This window comes from Myotis davidii, unplaced genomic scaffold (genome assembly GCF_000327345.1).
Source record: "Myotis davidii unplaced genomic scaffold, ASM32734v1 scaffold554, whole genome shotgun sequence".
NCBI classification, from domain to species: Eukaryota; Metazoa; Chordata; class Mammalia; order Chiroptera; family Vespertilionidae; genus Myotis; species Myotis davidii.
This window is the reverse complement of record NW_006285312.1, coordinates 669,066-683,323: the sequence shown is the minus strand read 5'-3', so window position 1 is coordinate 683,323 and position 14,258 is coordinate 669,066. Positions and strand designations below refer to the sequence as shown.

At 44.3% G+C, this 14,258-nt stretch overlaps 1 protein-coding gene across 3 annotated transcripts in view; it reads left to right on the top strand.

The window, feature by feature from the left end:
* The window catches only part of SYT17 (synaptotagmin 17), a 69,058-nt gene that overhangs the window by 28,598 nt on the left and 26,202 nt on the right, over window positions 1-14,258 (top strand). For all 3 annotated transcript variants that reach the window (XM_006756073.2, XM_015558991.1, XM_006756074.2), the window contains 2 exons: window positions 6,215-6,335; window positions 8,173-8,328. In XM_006756073.2, coding sequence (XP_006756136.1) covers window positions 6,215-6,335; window positions 8,173-8,328 — 277 coding nt within the window. The remainder of the gene's footprint in view (window positions 1-6,214; window positions 6,336-8,172; window positions 8,329-14,258) is intronic.

The following is a 14,258-nucleotide window of genomic DNA, read 5'->3' as shown; positions in this document are numbered from 1 at the left end:
TTCAAACTCCTTACCTGGCAAGAAGGCCTGAGCAGACCTGTCTTCCCCCAGCCCACCTGCCCTCGCCCCATCACTTGTCCATATTGGCCTTTTCAGTTGTTCCTTGTGTGCTCTTTGAAGCTCTGTAACTCCTGCTCCTGCTTCTACAGGGGCTATCTTAGGAAGGTCAGATCCCATAGCACCCACCACAGTGCTGATTACTAGTAAATCACCCCACAATTAGTTATGCATAATAATTAAATAATGTTTACTCTCAGGCACCGCATTACAGGACCTTTGCCTGTCTTATCTGCTGCTTTGCCCTGTATGCCTGGTACAATCTCCCAGTCAGTGGATCCTAGTTGTGCATCTATTGTGTGCTAGGTGTGCGTGACATGTGGGAGGTACTCAGGAAATATCTGTTGGACTGGGTAGTTGGGCTGGATCTGAGTTAAATGAGTAGGGGTTGGTGAGACATAGAGGAACAGATGGGATCTTTCTATGCAGAAATGGAACAAGCAGAGGTATGAAGGGTCTGGGGCTGGACTGTCCAGGCTCAAAAGTCCTCCCTTAGCTGGCAGAGCTTCTCCCAGCTGCTGCTTTTTTTTTTTAATCGATGAGAAAGAGAGAGAGAGAGATTGATTTGATGTTCCTCTTATCCATGCACTCATTGGTTGATTTCCATATGTGCCCTGACCAGGGATCAAACCTGCAACCCTGGCATATCAGGATGATGCTCTAACCAACTGAGTTACCCAGCCAGGGCTCCCAACTGCTTCTCTGTAAGTGCCCTGGTCCGTCCTCTCTGCTACTGCTACTACTCCAGGGGGACTCACCCTAGTATAATCTGTCCACTTTCAGTCCTTCATTATAGGTAGCTGGAGGCAAGGCTTCATGCCTGTCATCTAGTTTGGGCTAAAGCATTGCATGTTCTGGCGCAATCTCTGTTAAACAGCTGTCTCGGCCACACTGGGAGCCCAATTTAGGACGGAATCAATATCTCTTTCGAGAAGCTCGAGTGGTTCTGAAGTAGGTTGATCTAATTTGGATGGCCATTGAGTCCTAGACATAAACTCTCAGACATCAAAAGATCAAGCTTCTCTTGAATCTTCCCTGGAAGGTGTAGCTTCTATGAAGGACGTAGACAAATGTTGCTCTTGGCCAACATTCCCCAGGGGGGTGTTCTGTCCCTGGGGAAGCAATATAAGATCACCACCTTCAATAAGATCACAGTCTCGGGGGGCAGAAATACCGAGAAAAGAAGGTCACTATCTCAAAAATGAAAACAGAGCCTCATTTCACACCATCTGCCAAAATTAAGTCCAGGCAGTCCAGGGACTTGCATTTGAAAGGCCACACTTTAAGTCCTAGAAGGGCAAAAAGGAGAATATTTCTATGACTTTAGTGCAGCAAAGCATTTCTAGGAAGGCCAGAAAGTGTGCCCCATGGAGGGAAAGGATGGATGCACTCTGCAATAAAAACATGCACTCTGCTCAAACCCACAAACGGGGTGACGGCATTTGAACACACACATATTAGTTTGCTGGTAACAAAGTACCGCAAATGGAGTGGCTTAAACAGACACGCACTGTCTCACAGTTCTGGAGACTAGCAGTTGGAGAGCCAGGTGTGGGCAGGGCCATGCTCCCTCTGAAGGTCCTTGGAAGGATCTGTTCCAGCCTCTCTCTTTGCTTCTGTTAGTTCCTTGGCTTGTGGCAGCATAACTTCAATCTTCACGTGGTCTTCTCCCTGGGTGTGTCCGTGTCCAAGTTTCTCCCTTTTATAAGGACACCAGTCATATTGGATTAGAGGCTCACCCTACTCCGGTAAGACCTCATCTAAACTGATTACAGCTGCAAAGACCTTATTTTCAAATAAGGTCACATTCTGAGATATTGGAGGTTGGGACTTAAACACAGGGACATTGGCCAGACACATTTCAACCCACAACAACACAAAACTGGTAAATAATTTAGTAGTATCCATAATATTTAAAAGCCTATTTATAAATTAATAAGAGAAAGACAAATGCCCAATAGAAAAAAATGGGTAATATGAAACAAACAGGGTTTTCAAAGAAGAGAAAGCATGAGTAGCTGATAAGCTGCTCAGCCTTTTAAGCAGTCAGGGACGTACAAGCTAAATCCACAATAAAATACCCAGGGGGCGGGAGTCATTAGATAGCCTGACCGTAACAGACAACAATCCCGTGTGAAACAGACCTGGTAGCCACACCAGGCACATGTGAGGAGGGGCGTTGAACTCACACCAGAAATCAGAAAGTCATCGTTTCTGTGCAAAACAGGAAATCCAATTACTATTTCAATATATGCCTAGATATTCAAAGAAATGCAAACAAAAAATATTTAACAACCACCCTGATCAAAGCCATTTATCAGAATGTTACCACCCAGTGCTGGTTCTGTCTTCTCTCTCTGGCCATAAGGTTAGTTTAGCCCTTTTGGCCAGTGCTTTGTCAATTCATATTGAGTGGGAGAAAAAGATCTGAGTGTTTTTTATATATCTTGATATATTCTTTGACCCAGTGATCTCACCCTGGGCTTTATTAGAATGATGTAATCTAAAAAAATAAAAGATGTCAAAGTGCCGATTTTAGGTCATTAGAAATAACCTAACTTCCTAACAATAGGAAAAAGCTTAAAGTAAATTACAGTGTTTCAGCCTAATGGAATATTCTGTGTAGATATTAAAAATTATACTTTCCATGTCTAAGTAGTAATGGAAAATGAGTGTCTATTTAATTTAAGGTGGGCGGGGGGAGATCTCAGAACGTGCCTGTGTTGTCAGTGCAGCTATGCAAATACAGTTTGGTTGTATGACAAGGACTGGAAAAGAACGTGAAGGGGGGTGGACTGGAGAAAAGAAAGCATTTGGTGAAATGTGTAAAGTGCTGAGATTATGGCTGGATTTTGCTTTTTAAAAACACATTCCTGTTCTAGCCGATGAGGATTAAAAATAATAATAATAAATAAATAAAAATAAAATAATAAAAATGCATTCCTGTCCGGCCAGTGTGGGTCAGTGGTTGAGCACTGACCTATGAACCAGGAGGTGACGGTTCGATTCCTGGTCAGAGCACATGCCTGGGCTCTATCTCCAGTGTGGGGTGTGAAGGAGGCAGCTGATCAAGACTCTCTCTCATCATTGATGTTTCTATCTCTCTCTCCCTCTTTCTTCCTCTCTGAAATCAAAAATATATTTTTAAAAAAGAAATGGACTTTCAGTAAATAAATAAAACACATTCCTATTTTAATGTTATTTGTGTAGTAGAGACAAAGTGTTTCTCCCAACCCATGGGAACAAAGGCAGGGGAGCTCACAGCAGCGCATTCGGGCGGTGGTAAAAGTGTGTGCACAAATCTGAAACCCTCTGCTGGGTGCGAGAGCAAGGTGGCCCTTTAGAAGTGCTTCAAAGGAAGCACGGCAGGAGAGCCGGGCTGTTGTTTTCCCCAGAAAGTGCCTTTTGTCCCTGATGGTTTTCTTTGATTTCCTTTTTATTGATTAGAACTTAGCTGCGTTCAAAGGCTGCAGGGAGAGAGAATTTTTGTCTGGGAAGAGGGGGAGTGTCTGTACGAGCCGGCTGCTGGGAGCTTGCAGGGGGCCTTCTGGATTCATTTTAGTAATTTACAGTCTATTTCGGTTCTCCCAAGCTACCCCACGTGGTTCAACCAAATTAAGCTCATCAGGATCTTAAAAAAGGAAACAACGCCTGTTTATTTGTGACATTGCCTTGAGAAGGAAAAAGTAGAAGTGGCACCCAGTTCCTTCTCCCACCTCAGCTCCCGTTCTCTTGAGGTTGGATAGGGCAGGGGACAGACATCATGCCGATGACTCCCTTGGAACCGTCGTCATGTGGCAGCAGAGCCGCCAGTCGGGGCTGCACAGCCTGTTCTCACGGTCATCTGTTGAAGTCGTTCAGGTGCTATGAGTATAGTGGTGGCGAGATGGACACTGTCCTTGCCTTATAGGGAATGAAAAAATATCCAATAAGGACAAAGTGCCACGGAAGAAGTAAGTAAGGTGATGCGGTGGAAAACGATGGAAGCAGGGAACTGTTTTTCACTGGGTGCTGGTGGAAACCTGGATGAGGTGGTGGCATTTCTATTGAGATTTCCAAGTTGAGGGCACAGCAGGTGCACACACAGAGTGATGTCTTCTGTTTTCAAGGAATAGGTGAGGTCTGAGATGTAGGCAGGACCACATTATTTAGATCCTGGTAGACCCGTGATTCTCAAGTGGGCGATCGGTAATGTGTAGAGACATTTTGGATGGTTACAGTTGGGGGGCAGTAGGCTTTTGGCATATAGTGGGTAGAGACCAGGACGACCCCCCTAACATGTTTTGGACCAAGATTGACAAAGCCTATTGCAGACCAGGCTAAGGATTTTGGATTTCATTCTAAGAGTGATGGCAGGTGTTAAGCAGGGAAGTGGGGAAATGGGCTGGTTCCGTTTTCCTTTAGAAACCTAGAGTGTATTGGACCACATTACTCCAGGTCTGACAACCTTATCTGACTACATTTGGATAGGAGAAGGGAGACTTCACAGGGTTGTAGATCCTCCCAGAATAAGCAATCCATTCTCCTCGGGGCAGCTGAGCCTACTTCCTGGGGCGAGTTTTGTGTCTGGTGCTTGGGTTTCTGCTCACAGCAGAGGAAGCCCTGAGGAGGAGGATAAAGGATGGAAATTGAAGCTTGATCTTTGGCTTGCAGCTGGTGCTGTGGCCTCTTCCTTTGGTTGCTGCTAACACTTGTTCAGGCTAGAACCATGTAAAGAGAAGAGTCTGAATTAGCCCAAGGTTCACAGGTTCAGTTAACATTTTTCAGCCTCAGCACTATTGACGTTTTGGGCGAGATCATTCTGTGTGGGGTTGGGGGGGAAGGGGAGTGTCCTGCGCTTCCACCCACTAGATGTCAATAGCAACCCTCTCCCCAGTTGTGACAACCAAAAATATCTCCAGACATGGCTGCATGTCCCTGGAGGTGGAGGGGCGGGGGTAAAATTGCCCCAGGTTGATGGAAGTCTGATATGCCAATACTTCATAGCACAAAGATCGCCATAAATCCCATGATCCTTCAGGACAGGGGTCAGGTTGGGGAGCTACTGGAGTAGGTGGTCCTGCTTTCTGTTCCCACACCCTAAGTTTCTTACCAGCTGGCTGCTGGTCAGCTTTTAAATGTAGCATCTTCTAGAGAAGAGAGACTAAGAAGACACCGGCCTCAGGGACCCTCCGGGGACAGTTTTGTCCTCAGGCTGTTTGCAGCTGCAGTTTTTGATGCCACATGGATGCTGTTGCTCATAGGTGTCACACATTCTGGGGCACAGGAAGTGAGGACCCTCACTTTCTCCAGGGCTGGGTTGAGATATGACCTTGATACTCCAAGCCCTGAAAATGATGGAGCTTCTCATCTATGTCGATTAGGACAATTGTCAACTACAAGTCATTGCAATGGTCTAAGTTTCCCACAATGATTACATCAGTATTATTTCTGAAATAGCAAATATCCCATTCTTGTGAAAAAGTAATATTTCTCTTTTTTATTTGAAGTGGAGGTGGAGGGATATACCCTGCTTATAGAGGGCACGGAGCACACACCTGTCCTACCTGACGGGAAAGCCAACATTGTCTTTCCCACTTAACAAACAAACACACAATAAGTGAGGTTAATGATATTTGTAAGAGGAATCTTCACTGCTTTTTTTAGAAATCCAAATTATTAACCATAGTGGTCATACTATCTGGAATTAGTCTTCCTGCATCCAAATGCCAGCACTATCACTTTCCAGCTAAGTATTTAATCCCTCTGAGCCTCAGTTTCCTCATCTGTTATATGGGAGTAATACTCATATCTCACATTATGAGATATTATGTAGATTAAATTATGTAAACTTATTATGTAGATTAAACCAGTTATTATATGTAAAGTGTTTAGCGCAATACTTGATTGACCTGTAGCATTTAATTATTATCACTGTTGATGCTTTTGGTATCATTATGTTGTTGTTGCTGTGAAGTGTTCTAAGAGCAGAAAAAAACTTTCTGAGATAGAAAAAAATAATTGGGATCAGAGGCTAAAAGAAGTAAAAGAAAACAGTACCCACTGTCAACGGATCCACCCACAGAAGCCCAATTGTGAGCTTCTGGATCAATTTCCTGGGCAATAGGTGCGAAATAAAAGAAAAAAGCAACTTCCCAACTTTTTCCTTTCTCTGCAGAATGAAGTGGAGCTGGGGGAGCTACTTTTGTCACTGAATTATCTCCCAAGTGCTGGGAGACTAAACGTTGATGTCATTCGAGCCAAGCAACTTCTTCAGACAGATGTGAGCCAAGGTTCAGGTACAGTGTGACTCCCTCCTTCCCCCTTTTCTTCAACAGGGCACTGTGTTTGTTTGACACAAAGGACTGATTTTCTTTTTCTGACAATCTGACAGCCCAACCACCTACCCATCCTTTCATCTATTTTTCCATCAATCCATCCATCTTCCCACCCACCCTTCCTTTCATTCATTCATTTTCCCAACTATCTATCTGTTTTTCGCTCTTCCTCTCTTCCTCTAGCCATCTAGTATTTATTGAGCTCCTCCCCTGTGTCAGGCATTTTACAGGCGAAGAAACTGAGGACTCAAGATGAGAAATGATTTGCCTGAGACCTGGCTGGTGGAGAAAGAGCCAGACCATCCTGGATACTGTTAATAAGATAAGATCTTGTGAGGATAGACAGTATCCAGAACTAGGATGTTAGTTCAAGAGGAAAAATAAATAATCACATCTCTCTTTAAATTAGGCAGGTAAATGATGCCATCTCATAATCCCTTTTGAATTGGGGATTTGACTGAGACCAGGTGTGATAACTACTGAAATTTAGATTCTCTTTGTACACTTGCTGCCCCGGAGGAAGTGACTTGCCTTTCCCCTTGCTATGCCTGCAATAGAGACACCATCCTCCAGGTGGCGTTAGTGTGCATTGGCCTTGCATCCTACTCAGGGAGAGTGGTGTACACACCCTAAGGTTTTTTCCCCCCAGCTCATTTCAAATGTACCATAAATCTTTATAAATAAAAGCTCTGAAAAGACTGTCATATTTAAAGTGTCTATTTTATAGCAAACCAATTCAAACATGACTTTTAATGAAATGGAACAGATTACATTCCATCTGTATGTAGCTTCTCCAGTGACAGCAAGGATATTATCATGAACGCAGCCATGGTCGCTGGGATCTCTTCAGCTCAGAGGTGGAAATACTGTCTTCTCTAAATGCAATAGCTAAAATAAATTACTTTTGCTATAAGGTGACAGCTGAATTTAGAAGACAGTTTGCATTCTCAAAAATCACATTACAAACGCAGGTTTCGAAGGGGCCAATGGAAGGAATGGTTATTAAGGCTGGAGAGTCAGTATGATAAAATGATTAAGGGTTTCAGAGTCAAACTGCCTGGAACCAAATCCCATTTCTACTGCTTGCTAATAACATAGCCTTGGGGAAGTTATTTGACCTCTAAAAGCCTCAATTTCTCTACCTGAAAAACTGACATAATAACAGTATTCTTCTAATTGGGTTGTTTAAACAATATTCAGTTGTATAATGTACATGAATCTCTTTGTACACTGTAAAGTGATCTAAGAATGATAGTTATAATTCTGCCTTCTCTATTCTGACATGATAATGGGTTTCTAGGATAGAAGCCAGGACAGGCTCTGGGTCTGGCTCTTTCTCCACTAGCCAGATCTTAAGCAAATCATTTCTCAGCTTGAGTCCTCAGTGTCTTCATCTGTAAAATGCCCGACACATAGGAGGAGCTCAATAAATATTGGATGGCTGGAGGAAGAGAGGAAGGGGAAAGGAGGAATGAAAGATAGATAGATAGATGATAGATAGATAGATAGATAGATAGATAGATAGATAGATAGATAGAAAAAATGTGAAAGAATGATAGATAGATAGATAGATAGATAGATAGATAGATAGATAGATAGATAGATAGAAAAAATGGATGAATGAAAGGAGGGGTAGGTAGATGGTTGGTTTGTCAGATAGATGGGAAGATGGATGGAAAGAAGGAAGGAGGAATGAATGAGTAACAGAATGAACGGATGGGAAGTTGAGTGGATGAATGGATGGGTGGATTGGATTTCATGATCTCTAACATTCAGTGATGTTGTATCCAATTCTCAGACCCCTTTGTGAAAATCCAGCTGGTACATGGACTCAAGCTTGTGAAAACAAAAAAGACATCCTTCTTACGAGGCACAATTGATCCTTTCTATAATGAATCCTTCAGCTTCAAAGTTCCCCAAGAAGAACTGGAAAACGCTAGCCTAGTGTTTACAGGTAGGTAGACCCTGATGACTCCCCCAGGTGAGGTGTGTTCAAGTTATTATCCTAGAGGTAGAAGGCGCCTAGAAAGGGTAATATATTTAAAACCTTCATGTCTGGTGTTCAGCTACCTAGTTTTGAATCTACTTACCCTTTGTGAACTTAAGCAAGACTCTTTGGGCCACATAGCATAATTGTTACAAATACAAATTTTGGAAACGTATTTCCTGATGTTTCCTCATAATTACTAAAGCCTTGAGCAAGTTACTTAACCCCTCTGAGCCTCAGTTTCTTCAGCTATCAGATGTGGGTAATAATAGTATTTGCTTCTAGGTTTTTTGTAAAGATTAAGTGACTTACAACTTTGGAATAATAAGTGCTCACTATATAAGTTTTTATGATACTACTCAAGTAGCTTACTATCTAATAGGGAAACATGAGAAAATAGGGGCCTCAGAATCTTCAGAGAGGAGGATTTTGAAAGGCTTCCCAGAGGACTTCCTGTTTAAGTAGAGGCCACTCTGGTTGGATTTAATTTATTGTTTCCAGGGCATACTAGTTATCCACTGCTGCATAACAAATCACTCTAAAATGTAGTGGCTTAAAACAATGAACATATATTGTCTCATAGTTTCTATGAGTCAGGAATCCGGGAATACCTTTGCTGGGTGCTTCTAGCCAAAGTTCTCAGATAGGCTGCAGTCAAGATATTGGCTGGGGCTGCACTGTCATCTGAAGGCTCAACTGGGGGAGGATCTGTTTTCAAGCTGACTGACATAGTTGTTGGCAGAATTCAGTTTCTTGCAGCTGTTAGACTGGGGGTCTGATCCTTCCTGGGTGTTGACCAGTTGACCTGCCCCAGTCCCTCACCACATGGGCTTTACCATAGGGCAACTCACAGCGTGGCAGATGCCTTCCATCAGAGTGGGCAAGTGAGCTAGCAAGAGAGGGTGAGCAGGATGGAAGCCAGAGCCCTTTTGTAACCTAATCTCAGAAATGACATCCTATCCCTTTTATTCATTAGAAGCACCTCACTTGGTCCAGCTCACACTCAAGGGGAGGGTATTGCACAAGGGCATGACTACTGGAAGGTAGAACCTATTGGGAGTCCTTTCAGAAGCTGCCCACCACAACATGGTTAGAGTTCATAGTAGTAATTGTTATTGCATCCTGTGTTCTACTCACGGCAGGGGCTTCACTGGTATTACTGTTAATATTCATTAGATCCTACCTTGTCAAGTCAGTATCATCCTCATCAATTTATAGGGCTGAGGACTGAGGCTTAACAACCCACCCAGCATCTCACGCTGGTAGAATTAGGAATCAATCCCTGGTCTTGTTAACTCTTTTTAGATCAAAGGATCTGCATTTCCTCAAGCACAAGGTGGTGCTGGCATCGGGGATCTGACATTGTACTTTGACGAGTCCTGCTCTGGGGTAATCGGCAGCTCTCATTGGTTTAGATCTAGTCTAGAGTCCTTGGCTGCAGGTCTCCAAGGAAGCAGGCCATGGCTGAAACCCCCTTGCATGCAGGGCTTCCTCTGCAGGAGCTTACTGTTTCTCATCACCAAGATTGGAAATGTTCCGTGCTCCGAGACCCCTCCAGGCAGGTTGGTTCTGAGCTTTCTCGGGCCCGTCAGCAGGAGAGTCAGCAGCCAATTAGGGGATGCCTGCCCTAAGCAGGTAGTATACCGATTCTATCTGATGCAGCCTGTGTGGCTGCTGTCCAAGGACCCTGCTGTCCCTGAGATTTTAGGTCAAACACAAGACCTTCCATTGAATCTGTCAATGTTAGAGGGCAGGCAGTGGGAACTACAGTTCAACCTTATTTATTCAATAAATACTTGTTAATTTCAATAAGTATTTAGTATTTATACTTTATTCAGCAAGTATTTATTGAAAAAGTTGTGTGTAAGTGAACCTACGCTGTTCAAACCTGTGTCATTCAGGGGGCAACTGTATTTTCGATACACAGTTAGGAATCCACAGATGTGAAGGGCTGACTACTGCATGGGGTCGGCACCTCTAACCCCGGCTTTGTTCAAGAGTCCACTCTATATTGAGCCAAAACCAGATCCAAGCATGGAACGTCGATTCCTAAATCCCTACCCAGAATCAAGGACTTAATGTTGCACTGGTCGCGGGAGTGGGGGTGGAGGTCATTGAGAGCCCATATGGAAAGCCCTGACACTGTTATAATTCATGAAGAATGTAGCACATGGGTATTAGAATGAATGACACAACCCAGAGTGTGTAAGGACAAGGAATCAGAAGAGCAGAGGGGCGAAATGCATGGGCTACATGTGGGGGAGGGGGGCGCCTTGGATAAGATCTGTGTGCTTAGGTTTTTCTCATCTGTAAAATGGGGATCGCTGCACAACAGCATTTCAAAGGATTGTAGCATGAATTAAATGAGGGGGATGCTGAGCACTGTGCCTAGCACCTAGCCTTTTTAAAAAATATATATTTTTATTGATTTTAAAGAAGAAGGAAGAGGGAGAGAGAGAGAAACATCAATGATGAGAGAGAATCACTGATTGGCTGCATCCTGCACACCCACAACTGGGGATTGAGCCCACAACCCGGGCATGTGTGCTTGACCGAAATCGAACCCAGGACCCTTTAGTCCGCAGACCAACGCTCTATCCACTGAGCCAAACCGGCCAGGCCTGTTAACTCTTATTAAAAGGAAATCTTACTGTCTTCATCATCCCCCTTCCACTCCCGTCTCTCTGAAGTCGGCACCTTTAATGTCCAGGTGTGAATCATTCCACACGCTTCTCCTTGTTCACACAAACATCATCCACATGTAGAGGATTCAGTTCTTTAAAAGAAGGTGATCATTAATTCGGGAAGTGTGCTTTTCTGAGCTGGACACTGTCTCCAAGTACTGGAATGCAGCCGTGAACAAAACAGACCATCTCTGCTCTTGTGGGGCTTCCAGACCATTCTGAGGACATCACTCTGAAACGTGCTTCTGCGTCATTAATAATGAGTGGATTCGGTCCTTCCAGGTGAATGTAAATGAGAAAGCATCTAACTCTTTATTTTCAGTATCTGCGTTATATACCACCGCGTGGAACACTATGGTACAAGCGGGGGTTATTCATTCCCGGGTGGTGGGGGGAGGTGTGTGACAGCTTCCGAGAATGTGATGTGAACTCTGGATGACCCACCTTAGAAAAATACAGAGAGGACCGAAAATTTTGCATGTAGTTCAGAGGTTTTTTGAAACCCATAAACCCCATAAGGCAGAAGCCTCAAACTGGAGCGGCACCCCCAACCCCTCATCCCCCACATCTCTCATTGGACCCACCCTACCTGAGGTGGTTGTCAGCTGCACCCCTCAGACAAGGCCTGTGTTCTCCGCTCATGGAAGACTTGCTTCTCTCTTTTAAACACGGGTTTGGGTCCCTGGCTCAGGGTTCCCTCTCCTCAGGTTAAAAGCCCATTGAAAATGTTCTTTATAGACAAGGGAAGATTGCAGGCCTCCCTGTCCCCTTAGGTAAGGATTCTTGACCCTGGCTGCACTTCAGAATCGGCTGGGAACTTGAAAATGCTACCAGGGGCACACGCTACCCCAGAGACTATGATTCAGTTAGACTGTGCGGGGGGGCCTGGGCTCGATGTTTCTAAAGCACCCCAGATATTTCTAATGCTCAGTCAGGTTCAGAACCATGGCTGTGAGTGGAAATCCAGCTGGGTGACATTTTTCATAAAGGGCACTGGCTGGAATAATGAGAGAATGCAGACTGAGCTGATATATATCTAGACAAAGCCACTGTTCTCCTGAATCCAAATCCGTAAGGTTCTAGCTTGCGTTGTTTATAACGAGGGGAAGGAGCTGTTACCTCCAAGCCCATTAACTTGTTTCCAAACACTTCATAAGAAAAGTAAGGTTGATGTGCAATTTGAGCATTTGCCAAGAATCCTGGTAAAAAAAAGCCTGTAATTATGGTGGGCTGGGCTCCTGAGCAGTTTCTTTCCTGTGTGGGAGAAGGTTCTTCTGTAATCTTCAATCAGGTGATTTCTGCAGCTGAAGTTTAAAGAAAAGATGGAGGAAATTGCTTTTCAACTCCTGAGCTAGCAATAGGCCGTCCAGGAATGTGGAGTGGGGTTGGCCACTGAGGTTATTGGGCTGTAATTGGAAGTGGGAGGTGGGGAGAGAAAAGAAACATAAAAAGATATGCAGCTTGCTGCTGGCTGCTAAAATTTTTTAAATGGCATTACTGTAATTCTACTTCCGAGTGTACACCCAAAGGAATTGAAAGCAGGACTCGGGTATGTGCACACCCATGTTCATAGCAGCATGTTTCACAATAGCTAAAAGATGGGAGCAACCCAAGCGTCCATCGATGGGTGGATAAATGGATAAGCAAAATGTGGTCTTTGCATATGGTGGGATGCTATTCAGCCTTAGAAGGAACGAGATTCTGACACCTGCTCCAACATGGATAGACCTTGAGGACATTATGCTAAGTGAAGAAAGCCAGATATGAAAGCAGAAGCACCGTATGATTCCATTGGTGTGAGGTACCCCAGGAGTCAGGTTGGTAGAGACAGAAAGTAGAATAGAGGTTACAAGGGCTGAGGGAAGGAGGGAGAATGGGGAGTTACTGTTCCGTGGGCACAGAGTTTTAGTTTAGGAAGAGGAAAAGATTCTGAAGGTGGATGGCGGAGGTGATTGCACAACCAATGTGAATTGTCTTAATACCACTGAATTGTTATCTAAAAAATGATTAAAATGGTAAATGTTATTTTACCACAATTTGGGGGGGAGGGGGCGGGGAGAAAGAGAAAAGAAATTAGCTTAATGTCTACAGAAACCAGACTCCCTCGGAGCAGGTCAGGGTAGTGCCTGCTGCTGAGGCTGCCCCCCTGCAGGCTGTCTCCCTGAGGCCAGTCACCGTTCTTTCACTGCCCCTCTGAGAGGGCAAGCACAGATGCCTGGGTTCACTATGTGAACTTGGCACTTTTCTTGGCCACTCTGTACCTCAGCTTCCTCATCTGGCAGGTGGGGATAATGGTCCTTGCTTCAGTAGATTGTTGTCAAGTCCAAAATGGCTTAATATATGTAAAGGCTTGGAACGTCTCCTCTCCTGTCTCCTCTCCCGTCTCCTCTCCATGCCCTTGTGAACCTGGGACCCTTCAGTCCGCAGGCCAGCACTCTGTCACTTAGCCAAACCAGTCAGGACTGTTTAAAAGGAAGATAAAACAACATCAAAAAGAGATGCCATTTATGTTGCAAGTCTTCCTTCCTGAATTGTTTTCAATTTTCCATTGAGGGGCTATTTTAAAGCAAATAGATGAACCTGGTGAAAGGGAGAAAGAGCGTGAGGAGGTAGTGTGGGAAAGGGAGGCTTTGTAATGACTTCCATGTGAGGACAGCCTGGGACCCCTTTCTCCAACCATCTTTCTTTCATCCTTTCTTTCACTTTATGGTTGGAACACATCATAATTCCCCAACTTGTACACTGTTTCAAGCCTCTGGGGTCTTACTTGGACTGCTCTGTGTCCAAGTTTCCCTCCTTTTAGTACAGATTCAAAACCCTCTGCCTTTCTCCTTTCCTTCTTCTAGGGAAAAAGAAGAGAGGCAACAGTCCCTGACTGGTTTGGCTCAGTGGATAAAGTGTTCGCCTGCGGACTGAAGGGTCCCAGGTTCGATCCCGGTCAAGGGCATGTAATCTAGGAGTCTTTCTAATTACCTTTTCCTGTCTGTGCGAGGTACCCACCCCTGGTGCCCCAGTGCTATCCTGTGCTTATCTCTGTCATGGTTCTAGTCATATTGGATGGAAATAATCACTCTGATCCTCTTTTCTAATTAGAGTGGTTCTCAACCTTCCTAATGCCGCCACTCTTTAATACAGTTCCTCATGTTGTGGTGACCCCCAACCATAAAATTATTTTCATTGCTACTTCATAACTGTAATTTTGCTACTGTTATG